The sequence below is a fragment of the Saimiri boliviensis genome, chromosome 7, assembly GCF_048565385.1.
Source record: "Saimiri boliviensis isolate mSaiBol1 chromosome 7, mSaiBol1.pri, whole genome shotgun sequence".
In the NCBI taxonomy this organism is placed as follows: Eukaryota; Metazoa; Chordata; class Mammalia; order Primates; family Cebidae; genus Saimiri; species Saimiri boliviensis.
The window spans coordinates 95,192,983-95,209,174 of NC_133455.1; the positions used below are offsets into that span (position 1 = coordinate 95,192,983).

The following is a 16,192-nucleotide window of genomic DNA, read 5'->3' on the forward strand; positions in this document are numbered from 1 at the left end:
AGTAATTTTGAAGATTTGCCAATTGAGATTTTCCTGTTTGAGAAACAATACAAAAAAAGAAAAAAGAAAAAGGAAAAAAAACCAAACAGAGCCTAAAAGAGCCATGGGACACCATTAAGCATAACAACAGAAGTAAAATGGTAGTACCAAAAAGAGAGAGGAGAAAGAGAAAATGGCAGAAATAACTATTTGAAGGACGAATGGCTGGAAATTTTTTCAGTTGCCTTGATAAATCTGAATGCCTTGCACAAATACAGATAACGAAGTTTGCAATGTGTTGGACCAGATTGTCCATTGAAACCCTAAAATTACTTGTACATAATTCATAATGGTCTCCTACATTTTCTTCAGACTGATCTCTTCTTTTGAAAATATATATGTATAATAAGAAGACATTTATATTTGAAGTCATGGTCTTACAAGTATTTAAGAAGAAATAAACATTAAGCTTCTTTGTCATCTCATCAGATGTGGCATCAGTCTTGTCATTTAGCAAGCTTTGCTGGACAAGAGAAGTTGGAGACGGAATGAAACCAATGATGAGAAAATGCTATAAAAGCTATCTGGAGTATTATGGTTGATCAGCAGTAGATGATGCCTCAGTACAAGGAGAACTAGTGTGCACCTGTTGTTTTTTCTCAGCCTTGATGTTAGGCAGACAAAATAGGTATTTATATAATTATAACACGTCTTATATGACATATTTCCTGTTTAAAGCCATAATAATCTTTCCATAAAAGACCAAGACAGACTGGTGCATTACTTTATCTTTGTCTCTGACTGAGAAATTTTATTGAACTGAGTTTGGCCCCTCTGTAATAATTTCACAGGGCAGTAAGTATATTACTATACGGAGCACATATCAATCGACACAAAACGTATTTTATACAAAACGTATTTTATATCTGTCTCTCCCATAAGACACTGAAATTTGTATTCACCTCTGTATCCCCAGGGCCTAACACAAAACATGAAATATAGAAACTACTTACTAAAATGTTTTATGAATGAATAAATGATGATGGAATAAAGTAACAGAAGGAGATTTCTTTACTCTCTACTTAATAGAGGCCAATTTTAACATCAACCAGGCAGGGAAGTATTACCATTCTTGATTAAACACTGAGATATTTTCTTTTGGTATCCACATATATTAAAATTATAGGAAATGTACAGATACCATACCTCAAGGAATAACAGTGCTAGAACATACTGTATGCTTAACGAATATCTGGTGATTAACTGGCACAGTGGTTTTAGGCGGAAATAACTATAATGTGTCTGCTTTAACAACTTGGATTTATTTAATGACTGCTTATTATCCTGTCATTTCCCTCAGTCTCCACCAAAACAGTAGTGAAGGTGCTCAGATATATATGCAGACCACAGCTAATTTTATAATGACACATTGACACAATTAAAATGCCTAATTTTTTTCTTTATTAGGAAGGGGTGGAAGAGGAGGCTGGTAGAAAGGCAAAACATAAAGGCTGAAGCTTAAGAAACAATGAACTCATATCCATATTTTTAAAGTCAAATGCTTTATACACAAGAATTAAAAATCAAAGACATTTAAATGTGACTTGAAGAAGTAATACTGTATCGAATCTAAAAATGCTCAACAACTTCAAAGATTCTTACACACATTGGCACTTAGCCCTGGCAATTACATTTTGCAGAATCCATACTTTTAAAGCATAGATTTATTTATTCTAGAAAAAAAACAACTGTAAAATAAAATGCCTCTTACCTCATATACGTTGAATTGTGATTGGCCTCTAGAAAGTTCCCTATAGCTTGTTGTAAATTCCCCAATGAAATCATGACTAAAATTAAAGGAAAAAAGTACATAATATTAGCTTTCATTTTTTTTTCTTTTTCTTTTCTTTTTTTTTTTTTTAATAGAGACGGGGTTTCACCACGTTGACCAGGATGGTCTCGATCTCTTGACCTCGTGATCCACCCGCCTCAGCCTCCCAAAGTGCTGGGATTACAGGCTTGAGCCACCGCGCCCGGCCCCAGCTTTCATATATTTTTCAATTGTATTTTAGAGTTTTCAGAAAAGTTTAATCATAAAAAATACTTGATATTATTATGAATATAACAATAACTTATAAGATATTTAAAAGGACTAATACATAATTACATATTCATCAATCTAAAATTATGTATACTGAACAATTATATTTTCTTAATATTCAAATGTTTATTCCACCAGTATTAGCATTTCAAACAGGTATACTAGTTTTAATAACTGATATCTCAAAACAGTTAAATCATCTGTTATTCAACTGATTAATTAGGATGAAAGTTAGAAACTATACTAATAAATTTATTATTGTCCGTATCAATGAATATCTATTTTTAAAATATAATATTTAAAAAATCTTCAAACTTTCCTATGGCCAGAGTATACTAGGATGCTATTTTTTAAAAGCATAACATATTAACATGAATATTAGTCACTAAACTTTCTTTTCTATATTAATAGTTAATAAATATTTTATCAGTACCAACATGTTAATTCAGATTTCTTCACCTTAAAGTGATCATCACTACCTTCTCAAGTGCATTCTTAGTTTAGGTGAGGAGGGGTAAGGATTGAGTAAACATGTATTAGTTCTCACTAAAAAGCTTTATCAACTGAGTTTGACCTGTGCAAATACAAAAAACATGCTAAGCATTCGGCAGTTTAGAGCAGACTCTTGTTCTACTGCTTCGAGTTAATTTAATGGCCAATGCTAAGTTGAACACCTACTGCTGAGAAGTAAGTGCCAAAATACTGGTATTCAGTGCAATGGTGAAATGTAATATGTTAGAAAAAGATACAGATTGTAGGAGCTAAAGTAGCATAACAAACATAAAAGATGTCACAGAGGCCATTTGTATAATAGAATTTAAGTTCTGTCAATTTGTTTGGCAAATGCAAGCTATTCCACACCATAAAAATGAATGTTCCCTCAAATCCCATCCAATTTAATATTTAGCCGTGAATCACTTAAAATCCATGAAACTTTCACGGATCTGGCAATCAGCAACAAGCAATACACAAGTTGTGTTTAACCAATGAATATACTGATTGTTAAAGACTAAATATGGCAGGCTAAAAAAGCTAGCTGCCATTGATTTTAGTAGACTTTTTACAGTAAAAAGAAAATTTTTAAAAGAGCTTATTTGAGATAAAACTCATGTAAGTATCCAGTCCTCTATTCTGCCTAGAATCCCTTGTATATATTAATATATCATAGTATTTTATGTGAAACATTACTCTTTGTATCACATTGACCTCTTCTAGATTTAAATTTCAGAAGCAGATTAGTATGAATATGTGAAAAGCAAAGAGAATTGTAGGCTGTGACATATTCCTATTTATGAACCCAGACATCTAGAACTTGCTTTCAAGTTACCCAGGAAAAAAAATCACAAAACAGCACTTCAGTGTTACACAGTAATTTTGTAGTAGTACAATTCATACGAAATCTGGTAACACTGGTTTAATAAGAACAAATAAAATAATTATCTTTGACCTTCAAAAGTGTAAGCTATTTCATGATTTATTTCACTGCAATCTTAAAATTCTCTGAGTTAGGAAGGTTTTGTTTAGAACGCATCCTCCTCCATTCTTATGCAAGTTTCAGGTATCTTAATAACCACTGAGATAAAAGGTTCTATTAGAGCACTTCGAACACAACCTTTTGATATCGATGGGTATAGAAGAGCCTTATATAAACAGGGCTCACCAAAGCAGTGGTAGGAACCTAATATAGGGGCCTTAAAAATGCCTGAATCACTTAAGCCTTTATGATCATTTTCTGATGGCGCCAAACTTACCCATGCTTGGTTAATTATTTCAATCCACTGTTCAACTCTTAATTGTTAACACTTAAATTCCTGCCACACAATGCTTATCAAAAACATTGCAGAAAGAAGTGATAATTCACTGGTCTCAAGTAAATCCAATTTCTCATCCATCTGGATAAAGTCAGTCTGACAGAATAACAAACCTAGACCCAACTGCAATGGTCAAGTTTACCAAACTACACATTGATATGCCTGTGTTGAAGTTATTGGGAAACTTTAAAAGAAGCAGTTCTTTGATATTTGGTTCTCTTTTGTGCTAGTTAAATTTGTAAATGTCTACAGAATTGAGTAATGAACAACAGGTATAGGACAATCTCTTTGGTATCAGGACTAGGAATCTTGCGTCCTGCCCACTTAAGCTTTCTGCTCTGAAAGGACCCTGTTTATCATGAAAGGGAGAGAGCTTTCTCCTCTGCATTAGTGGTTAGAGAGCTTACAGCTAAAGTCTCTAGCAAGACATGTCTTTGTGACCTGCTGTCCCCTGAAGACTTTTCAGATTTCTCACCCTATATTATCCCTTGGTTTCCATGTCCCCAGCCAGTTTAGTTTACTCTCATAGTACAAGCATCTCTATAAGTTTTCTTGGATCCTTTTCAGAAGAAGATAGGACATACATAAATACAACAATGAATAAAATGTTAGTCCCGCTTTCTAAATCTTGTTCAAGACGATTATTTTGAATAAAACACTGAATTTACATGTCATGTAAATGCAATGCTATCCATGTATTGTAGGACAAAGTATGTTGATCACATATTGCATTTCGGCCTCCAACACAACATTTCTGTAAGACTAAGAAAATATATTGTTGTATCCATTCAGCATCTAGAGAAGTAGATGATCCAGAAGTGAGGATTTACCAAAAGTCATAAACATAAGGCAATATATGGAGATAACAATAAAATAGCCAACCCTAGATATAAGATGTCTAGTCTCAAGAATATATATCTGAAGAATCTGGGTAGATAAGTGGATAGATTCTCAGGCCAATTTTGTTACAGATCTCTTTGAATACATGGATATTTTTATAATTTTCAACCTTTATAAGCTGTCTGACCTCAAACACTGTATTTTAAATCACACATAAGTACTCTAAAGAGAACATTAAAGGTACTGTTCACTGATTTTTATTATCTTTTACCCTATCATCAACTATTCCTAGATTTTGCTAAGATTAAAAAAATACAATGTACTTTAATATTTTATCTGTTCATGATGCTCAATACTATAATATTGAAACAACTGTCACTATCTTGAAAAACTTTGATGATGAAAAATACTTTGATAATAAATCACAACCAATAATTTCCTTGTGATTCAATAATACTGTTTTGCTATTTCCTGTTAATTTAATTCTAACTAAAATAATTACTCTATGTTATAAGTCCCAAGCTCTCTGACTGCATTTACAAAATAAAGTTTACTCCAGTGCCATTTATCTGGCTTGTGTCTGTTTACATCTCGATTTTTTCCCATACCTTTTATTACATATATTTGTTATTTAAAGTTTGAGGGGATGAATTCAAGAGGCATTTTGAGCAAATTGATTACTACTATAGCTAGTAATTTGGCTTTAAAAGTCCTTAAGTGATTTAACTGTTTAATAAAATCTGTTTATTATGATCATTTCTATGCTTCATTAATAGCGGGGAAATGGTCTTATGCATAGTCACATTTATACCTGAAACCTGTAGGACAGTCTATAAACTTATCCATTCTCCCCTACTTTTAGTATATTACTCCCCTATATCACTTATCTTTTACTCTACAGCTCAGCTATGATCTCCTCCAAGAAGGCTTTTCTGCTTCATTCCCATCTTTTTTGCTCTCAAAAACATAAAACAAGCAAACAAACAACCAGTATCTCTCATCACACTTCCTATATTGTGTTAAACCCATCTATTCATGTATTGCCTTTCTTCACCTATGTTTTCAAGGCAAGAAAGGTGATAACTTCATCTCAGGATTCCCAGCATCCCCCTCCATAGCTGCTACACAATTGGCACAGCTGAATGTTGCAAACATACTTAGGGCAATAGCGCAGTCATGCTGTGATGTTACCTTGCCAGTGATATTAAAAACTTTGCCTCACATCAACTATATTCAGCCAAAAAGAATGGCACAGGTGCCAATCAGAATAAACACATTAACCTTCTCTATCAGCTTAAAACAACTCTGGAAGTAATGCAGACAACTATGATTTCCCATGAAAATGCCTCCACATAATTACAACAAAGCTATATAAAAAAGAGAATATTGCCTTTTTTTTGGTACATCTGAATATTTTCCTGAAGGCTGCCTTTCAATAGATAATTCTTATTTTCCTGACATTTATCTTATTTTGCATATAACACCTAACCCATCTCATCTGTTTCTCTACCACCATGTTGTCTTGAGTCAGTCAGTCGACCTCAGGGTCCGTTAAGTCTTTACCTCAAAATTGGAGGTAATGCCTACTTTCTATTTCAAACATCAGCCCAGAGAATTCATTTGATTCTTTCTATGAAAGGCATCTAATTTATCAAAAATACACTTCTAGAATAAAATCGAATTAGGAAGACTATAATTCCAGACATGTATACATTTTGTCAATAAACAAACTCTACTCAAAATAATTTGTGAAGAAGTAATAGGCTTCTTAATGGATGTGTGTTGTATCACAATATTTTGGAGTTACATATACATGTGGCTTGTATCACTCTCACGCAGGTATGTTTAACTCACAAGGCACATATCTCTCCTTTGAAGTATACCACAGTGTGACATGTTTCAGGTATGTATCAAAGGATATCTCAAATGAGGATTTGTAAACAAATTGTATATGAAAGACAATTTCTCTAATTTGGATGCTGAAGGGATTTTGGAACAAAAATTGGCATGATCTTACTTATGGGAACCACGTCCTCAGTTTTTGTCTCTCATTTGTACTATAGCGCAGTGATTTCCCATGTTTTCCTGTCTGCAAATCTTTTCAAGTCCTGGAGTGCACATTAAGATTTTTCAAAACAGTGAGTTTGAAAATGGAGCACTCACCAAAATGAAAGACCTTTTTGAATGAAATGTAGTTATGGAGACCTTAATTAAATGCATGTCAGTCATTTTTAATTTTAAACCCGTATTTGTGGGCAGAGAGCAGCAGAGTGTTTCAGAGTTGATCTGAACCAAGCCTTTAATTCCATGACTACAAATAAAGTGCATCATGAGACTTGTGCTTTCCTACTATCACCACAAAAAGCCATCTTCATAGGTCCAGATAACAATTCATTAGCTCTCCCTAATTTTGGTAACTTTCTTTGCTTTTGTTCTAGGCAGTGTTGGACAAACTTTTCAGCATCTAAGAATGATTTCTTTACATGACAACATCAACAGCCTTCACTGATACTTAAAACAGTTAAAACATCAACAAGATCAAGCCTTTTTATCCTTTTAACTTCTTCAAATCCTGATAATTTAGTTTATTACAAAGGTAATAAATAAGACCTTTCAGCATTCCTAGATTATGAGCTGATCCATGTCTAAATCTGCAGAACTAGCATGATTTTTAATTAATTGCCCCAGTAAACATAAATTATAAGCATATTTTGACCAAAATAATTTTTTCTTCATAAAGTACTGTTAACAGTATAAATTATTATATATAAGATATATATCAATGTTTTCAATGTAGAAGTGATCATTTATATCCAGCTTTGTTGAAATTTTAAATCATTTCAAGAGGTTTACATTTTCTTTCTTTGTGTGTGTGTGTGTGTGTGTGTGTGTGTGTGTGTGTGTGTGTGTGTGTTTTAAATGAGATGGAGTCTCCCTCTGTCACCAGGCTGGAATGCAATGGGGCAGTCTTGGCTCACTGCACCCTCTACCTCCTGGGTTCAAAAGATTCTCCTGCCTCAGGCTCCCAAGTAGCTGGGATTACAGTTGTATGCCACCATACCCATCTAATTTTTGTATTTTTAGTAGAGATGGGGTTTCACCATGTTGGCCAGGATGGTTTGAACTCTTGACCTCGTGATCCACCTGCCTCGGCCTCCCAAAGTGCTGGGATTACAGGTGTGAGCCACCGCGCCCAGCTGAGGTTTACATTTTCTTTGCTCCCTGTGTAGATTACAATAGTACTCTGGATCTCCAAGAAAGAAATAGATAAAATCACTCTCAGAAATTAAGAGTTCATCAGAACTAGGCCAATTTTATCAGTCTTATCCACAACTGCTCATTAATCCATTTCTAATACAGAATTTTTAAATGATATAATATCTTTTTATTCATATATAATAAGTTCTATGCCCTGCTGGGTATGTATGTGTGTGTAATATTACATTTCTTTAATTCTAAATTTTAGTATGTTTAAATTTCATCTATTATGATTATTGAATATTCTATTTATTTGATGTTCATCTCTTTCTTAGATCCACACAAAGATACACAAAGACTAGAACAAACTGTATTTTCTAAGATGAAGATATTTTTATTGTGGTTTACGTTGGTATAGCAAGTGTATATGCCATAGTTAAGGATATGTTATATATAGTGATTTATCACATTTAAGAAAAAATTTTATGCCCACTTAGTTATGCCAAATTATTTTTAAAAAACAGGATATAGACATATTTTAAAGTATATTCATAATTTTAGTTCATTTAAATTGCATGTGTATCTATTAGACATAATTTAAATTTTAACTTGACATAAGGTATAACTTTTAAAATATAAATATCTTTAATTCTGTTTTTATTGCTTCTAACAAACTGAATGCACCAGCATATTGTCAAACAAAAGCTCCCCATTCAATTTAAAATTTGCCTGTACAAATAGAAAGCATATGATAGTTAAGATAAAAAATTCTTAATAGGAAATAAATTTTATCTAGCAATAGTTTCACAAATTAATCCATTAAAAAGTAGAATGGAGTTTCTTTATCCAGTTATGACCTTGGATACTTATTTAGAATTATATAAATTAGAAACTTTACTGTGATCATGTCTGAGGTTAAAATCTTGTCCAGCTTCATGGATTTTAAAACATTTACATCATTCTTGTCACATACTTTTTCTCTGTATATGACTGAATTTCGTTTTTAGCTTGAGTGCTAATCTCTAGAAAAGGAAGTCTGTATGACTCAGTATCGTGTTTCAAAAGTTTAAATCATAAACCATTAAGTTGTATATTTTTTCAAGGAAATGGGAATAACAGTAATAACAATAATTATCATTATTATAAGCAAAACAAAAAAATAGATTATAAAATGACAAATGCAATGCTGAACAAAGACTGAGGTTAAAAACAACTGTGCTACTAAATCTGTATTTTTGTATCTTTTTCTTTTTATGTCATTGGTCTGTGGTTAAATAATTGCAATTCAAGGTAATCACTTACTTTCTCACATACTAATAACAGATACCTTTATTCAGGAACAAATGTACACATATAGTTCATTCATAAGCAGGCAAAACAAATTAAATTTGTAGTTCAAAAAATTTTACTTTATGTAGCGTATACTGTTACAGCCTTCTCATTTACATACTGGAATAATTCTGGACCAGTGCTAAATATAGATTAGTACTTTTTATTCTATCTTTTTTTCACTCAAATTTGCCTGAGTTAAGTAAAGTTTAACATAATCACCTCCCTAGATTTGATATTATATTGCTAGCTTTGTTTTTTTCTCTGTCAGCCATCACTGCCACCATATTGCATTGAAAGATAATAATTTCATCTCAATTTCTCTCAATTTTTACAGAGATTAAGCCACAGGGAGTCCATAACTTTTTGAACTAAGGTTCATATTTTGATAGGAATGTAAAAAGAAAAAAAAAAAATCTGCCAGGAGTAGCACATACTCACTCTCTCTCTCTCCTGTATATTAGTATATAACACAAAACCCCCAGCCTGAAGTAGCAAATGTTGGTAAGTTGAACTCTATAGTCCACTGCTACCCAAGGGTAGGGTCTTTTCAGTGGCAAACAGTCCCTTCTTTGCCTCTAGCATATCCTCTCCACTCTGTATTTCGGGACACCACTTCCCATAGTCATGCCAGAGTTGCCAACAGGCCTGGTAAGTGTTCTAACTCCCTTGCTATTCTTGCTTGTGGAGCTGGCTCCCAGTTTTCATGCTTTCTCTGGCCACTGGTCTCCATACTGTTCATTATCTTCCTGACAGACTGAGGGACTCCAAAAAAGGGCAACAGGGATCAACTGCAAAGGCTAAGTCACAAAGAGGAGGAGACTGAAGTAAATTTGCTATTGAAATTCTTTCAAACCTGTGGGGGAAAATGCATTTGGGAGTACATCCTTTGGTCAGGTCAGGGTTTTAGATTTAATAGACTTGCAAACCCCAAAAACACATGTCTACCCAGTACAAAGTTATATAAATTGTTCCTATTGTCATTTTCAATCAATCAATATGTGGAAACAATTTAGATAATTCAAGTCCCAAAATCACTCATCCCAGCTCCACCAAATTGCCTAGAATATTTGCCTCACTCAAATAAATCAAGTAATTCACAAATTTTAATTTTATTTTGTGCTGTGTAGACAAGGGATAGTTAGTCAAAAAATGAACATTATACAATTTTAAAATACAACCCCACCACTTCGGTGAAATTTTAAATTTAGAGCTGACAGTGTACTGTAATCCTTGACATAGATTTTATCTGGCAAATCAGGCCTTTCAGATTTGAAAGAATTTTCAGCCAGTGGGGGACTGTGTACTTATTTTAATACTAACTTAAAAGTAATAACTACTTATTACCATTCGGCACTTATAAAGCTTTCTTTGGATTCTTACATTATTACTCTTTTCACCTCTCAAAATTAAATTTTTTTTTTTTTTTTAAATTTTTGAGACAGGGTCTCGCTCTGTTGCCCAGACTGGAATGTTTGGCATGATCTTGGCTCACTGCAGCCTCCAACTCTCCAGTTCAAGGGATCCTCCCACTTCAGCCTCCCAAGTAGCTAGGTCCACAGTGCATACCACCATACCCAGCTAATTTTTTGTCTTTTTTTAGAGATGGGGTTTTGCCATGTCAGCCAGGCTGGTCTTGAACTCCTGGGCCCAAGAGATCACCCTCCTTGGCTTCCCAAAGTGCTGGGACTACAGGCGTCCCTGTCCCATGCCAAGCCTAAAATTACTTTCTTAAACTATTTATGGTGAAACGAACTTCTCACATTTTGTGAGAGGCTTTAATAATTTCTTATATTTTTTTAATGAAAATGGTTTTAACAATAAAAATGATCTCAAAGCATTAATACATAAAAATACTGCAGTTCACCTCATAAAAAACTTCTTTTGTTAGAAGTCTGTATACGTTACATACTTTTTTAACCAAAGGAGGCTCCTGGAAACTATGAAGTAAAATTTCAGAATGACTGAGTCCCCCAGAGACATTAAATCTAAGGATTAAAAAAGGTGAGTGAGCTGCTGCTTGGATGGCATAGTATCTGTATGTGGAAACGCTTCCTTTTAAATATGCATAGTAGGTAACTTGTTCCTAAAATACATTATAAAAATCTTTGAATATTCTATTAAAATAAAAGAAATATCATTGCAGTCCTGCAAAAATAATGCCTGGCTGTTTGTTCTACCTTTGGGTTCTACTGACTTTGGGTCAATTAGTAGGCTTTCTAATAATTTTTTCACCCCCTCAAAACGATAAAATACATTTTCCTATTCTCTTTTTAAAAGTTGATATAATTTATTAGGGAATAACAAAATTTTGTCTTGGTTTCTTTGAAGAAAAGTATTATCTTAGAAAATAATGCAGCCCTAATATTAATATATGCTGAAATTAATTTTAGAGATTAAAATTTACATTTTAATACATGTACTTCAATGGCTTGATTTATTTAGTTTCTACTACAATATATTCAGAACTAGTTTGTGCTCTAAAGTAGATATAATAAGGTAGACTCTACAATATGGTAGATTCTTTCTGTATATGTCATATTCTTTACCTTTAGGAAACACAACACTAGGGAAATGATTAGATAATAATGACTTCAAAGAGGCATTGTCAATGTGTGAAGATTTAAATATAAGGATATTTTTCTATAGATCTAAACAAAAATCCCACTATGAATTCATTTAAAACATAAACCATAGGAAGAATGCCAGATCAGAAATGTCTTATCTTGTTTGCTATGTTTATTTTGTTCTATGCACTACACAATGTAAACTCAAAAATTCTAAGTCAGCAAGTTTGCATCTCTATCCTAGAGTTGTAATCATAGTGTAACACAAGCAAAACCAGCAATGTAAGTAGCATGACCCATAAACATTTTTTATGTTTATAATATTTTATTCCATGTATGCATCAATATAGAAATTTAGAACGTTTGGTTTCTGAAGGAAAAAGTTGTCTAAATAATTCTAAAACACTCTGTAGCATAGCACACACAATACTAATTAATGTATTTAATTTGTATTCAACTAAATACACAATTTAACTGAAAATCTAAAACCTCACTTTGGTATTCTTAAAGAACATTGTATTATAAATATTAATCATAGAATTATGATACTGAAAAAAATGCAAACCCTTTTATGACCTTACTTGTTAGTCAGAAAGCATTTGCTATTTCCTCTTCCTGAATTTTAATGCCAAATAATGTTATTATCACCATTAAAAATGAACATGAAATAGATTTAATAAGTAGAAGGAAATGGGTTAGTCTCTTAAATTTCTTTGATGATGTCAAAGTCTGTAAAATGCCAAAGATTTTATGTGGTGTTTGCTTTATATTAATATGTTCTAATTTTCAGTAGCATAAATCTTAATGTAGACTATCTTATCTGGTTAAAACAATAATGCAAAAATGATTAAAAATATTTTGAAAGATCTTATGCCATGAAAAAAGTATGGCTTCCCTTTGTAATGATGTGGGATAATTGAGGCAATGACTTAGATCATGGAAATATAAAATTTCCTATATATTTTAAATAAAACTATTTGAAGACTTTATTTTCCTTCTCTCATATGTTGACACAAATTAAAAATGATGAGTATCTAAAACTATGTGCACCTGCAGGCTGGAACTAAGAATACCACAGTTGAACTCCAGAGACTAAATTTAAAAGAAAGGACAAAATTCTTGATTTAGTGAGCAGAAAATCAAACTTCAGGCCATACAGCAATATTTAGGGTACATTAGGAGATACGTAAAGTATTGTCAGTATACTAGAGAAGAATCTGTCAGTCGTCCAGTCAAAACAAATTAAAAGTAAGTAAAAGCAGCACTGAAATATACCTGAGTATTTATCGAAGCTAATTTTTTTTTTTTTTTTTTTTTTTTTTTTGGCAGTGACAATATGCTACAGGTCTTTGTTTCTGCCAGATAAACGATCATGAAATTTTCCATTCCAGGCAATGATTTCACTATAAGATGAATAAATAGCTAAACATGTTTTTGTTTAAATTATCTCAGGTTATTTCTATAATTGCATCAAGTGCTAAAGGTTAAGAATCTGTGCTTTCAAGAAAAGATTCTGGACTTCTGAATATAAGAAGAAATATCTGATTTTCAGATAAAGGGAACCAGAGTGAAAACACAGGGAGGTCTTAGAAACATCTGTGTCTTAGAAAGCATGAACTAAACCTTACATAAGAAGGCACAATAGATTCAGGTTGGTGTAATCTGAAATATTTTCATTCCTCTGGCATGAAGTACTCAGATTTCAGTATTATCTGGATTGTAACTATCTGATAGGTTTACATTCGCGAGTCTCTTCATCAAAACTAAAGAAAAGCTAACATTAGAATTTAAAATTCACCCATTCAATATCTAAGTCCATTATATCGACCCCTCTATCCCCCAAAACTGACAAGTTAGCAACTCCTTATTCTCCTATTCCCACCAATAACACTACACATGCTTCTCTGTCAACTACATTTAGAATCTGAGAATTGGGTTTTACATTCATCTTCAATGAAAATAATGTAGCTGTTATACCATCCAACTTCATGAGAAATGGAGAAACGAAAACTCAGAAATGTGAAATCTAAAGGCTCCACATTCTGAAGCCGTCACCTAAGTAAACTTGGGCAAGAAACTTAGCTTCAATCCATTTATCCACAAAAGCACAAAGACCATAAGTTATGCAGGCCTATTAAGATTTTTGCAAGGTTCATATGGAAAAATATGTAAGAAAGTACTTTGTAAATTGAAAAGCTCTACACATATTCAGAGTGTACTTTAGATGGCATTCCTAAAAATGGTTTTATTATTTTTCTTACCTTCGCTACCAACCAAATATAGGTTTTCATTACTCTCTTAATGACCTCCATAACTTCCAACTAGTCCTTGCACTTTTGTATCTGTCTGATTCCAGTTCATCCTACAGACATTTTCCCACACCTTTGGTCATGCCAAAATGTACCTGACTCAGAGTCAAAAATTTTCTCAAAGATTTCAAAGTTTCAATGGGATTGAATCCATAATCCCCAGTCTGTCATTATAAGCCTTCTACCACATGATCTTGACCTACCTTTCTATGTCTGCATTTCTTGTTAATTCCTTCTAATTCATTATAACCTACTCAGAACCACATGGCCAAAGCAGAACTCTTCAACCACAATATCCCTCCTTTTTTGATTCCTACACTCCTTTCAGATAAATCACATCATACTTTATCATGAACACATCTGGGATACTTCAACACAGATGTGAACTACCCTTTCCTGAAATCCAGCATCACATTATCCCTCTTTCAGGAAACATCCATGCTCTGCCGGGTATTTTGTTCCTGGAATTTTATTGCACACTTTGTAGGAACATAACCTTCTTCAATTCATAGGCTGGGTAGCAATCATTTTTAAATTCTCCTGCAGTAACTAGTATAGTGACCGATACCTAACAGATGTTCAGAAAACATTTGTGAAAACATAACAGTTTCACCAAGTGAGGTTATTAAGTTTGTATATTTGAGACAGAGTCTTCTTCTGTCTCCCAGGCTGGAGTGCAGTGGCATGATCACAGCTCATTGTAGCCTGGACTTCATGGGCTCAAGCGATCCTCCCACCTCAGCCTATTAAGTAGCCAGGACCACAGGGGTGCATCACCATGCTGGGCTAATTAAAAAAAATTATTTGTAGAGATAAGGTCTCATTATGTTACCCAGGCTGGTCTCAAATTCCTGGGCTCAAGCAATTCTGCCTCAACCTCCCAAAGTGCTGGGATTATCTGCGTGAGCCAGAGCACTCCATAGATTTTTTTTATTATGCTATTCAAGAGTGAATTTCTAGCAATGGTTCTTAATCCAAATCTGAGTCAGATGGACCCGGAGAGTTTTTTTTTTTTTCTTCCCAAATACTCACAGACCACATCCCGAACATCCTGAAGGAGCATCTGGAGAAGTGATATTTCAGTAAAACCTCTCCAGGTGATTCTCATGCATACCTCCAGCTGAAACCACTAATTAAAGAGGCACAGGATATGTATTTCTGGCAACTAGTAAGGCAATTTCAATATATTTTGCTCTTGATTACAAAAAGAGGTCAAAGTATTCTATTTCATAGGATGGAGATGACAACATCATCACAGAGATAGTCAAAATATTCTTCAATACAAACAAAGGTTAAAAAAAAAACCCTATTGAACACAAATCAAAAATATTTTGGGATGTACATGGTGATTTTACCTGAAGTCACAAATATGCTTATCAATGAAGTATTTCATGCAGTAACTAGGTGGTCGAAAGGATAACCACGAATGGGGGAAAGAGGTCAGGCTTTCACTTTGTTCCTTTGGAAACCTAAGTATGTTTCTCATGCATGTTATAATATAAATAACTGTATTTTTCCAGCCTAATTTTTTTCTGAAGTTACAAATGGTAAGATAGTTAGACACTGTAAAATGATAGCAAAATTGACAACAACAAACAATGCTGAGGTGCTTCAGAGTTGAATGACTAAATATCATGTGACACAAGTGTTGGTGTCTCAACCTGATAGTGAGAACTCTGCTTTCTTTAAGAGACTCCTTTTGCTGAAAGCATCTTTATAAGAAACCGTTCATAAATGTTTAGATTAAAACAGAAACAGAAATATTTTCAGTTTAAGGGCAAAGAAATAACACACCTTGGAGATGGTAACAGGGACTTGAATCAAAATCCTCAGCTGTAAAGCAGATACAGAGATACTTTTTACAGAGAATATGAAGTGCAATTAAAAGTTTACTCTGTTACTGCTTAACTTTCAAACAGAAACTAAACTCCTATATACAAAAAAGTGATTGAATTTGCATAGGACTTAAATTGTCTTCATCTCCAGAACTAATAAGATTGGAGTGTAACATCTCTTAATTAAATGAATGAGAGAAAAGGATATAATCCAGCAAAAAAG

At 33.3% G+C, this 16,192-nt stretch overlaps 1 protein-coding gene across 4 annotated transcripts in view; it reads right to left on the reverse strand.

The window, feature by feature from the left end:
• CPNE8 (copine 8) overlaps positions 1–16,192 on the reverse strand; it is a 244,308-nt gene that overhangs the window by 68,774 nt on the left and 159,342 nt on the right. For all 4 annotated transcript variants that reach the window (XM_003926648.4, XM_074403057.1, XM_074403058.1 and 1 more), the window contains one exon: positions 1,751–1,826. In XM_003926648.4, coding sequence (XP_003926697.1) covers positions 1,751–1,826 — 76 coding nt within the window. The remainder of the gene's footprint in view (positions 1–1,750; positions 1,827–16,192) is intronic.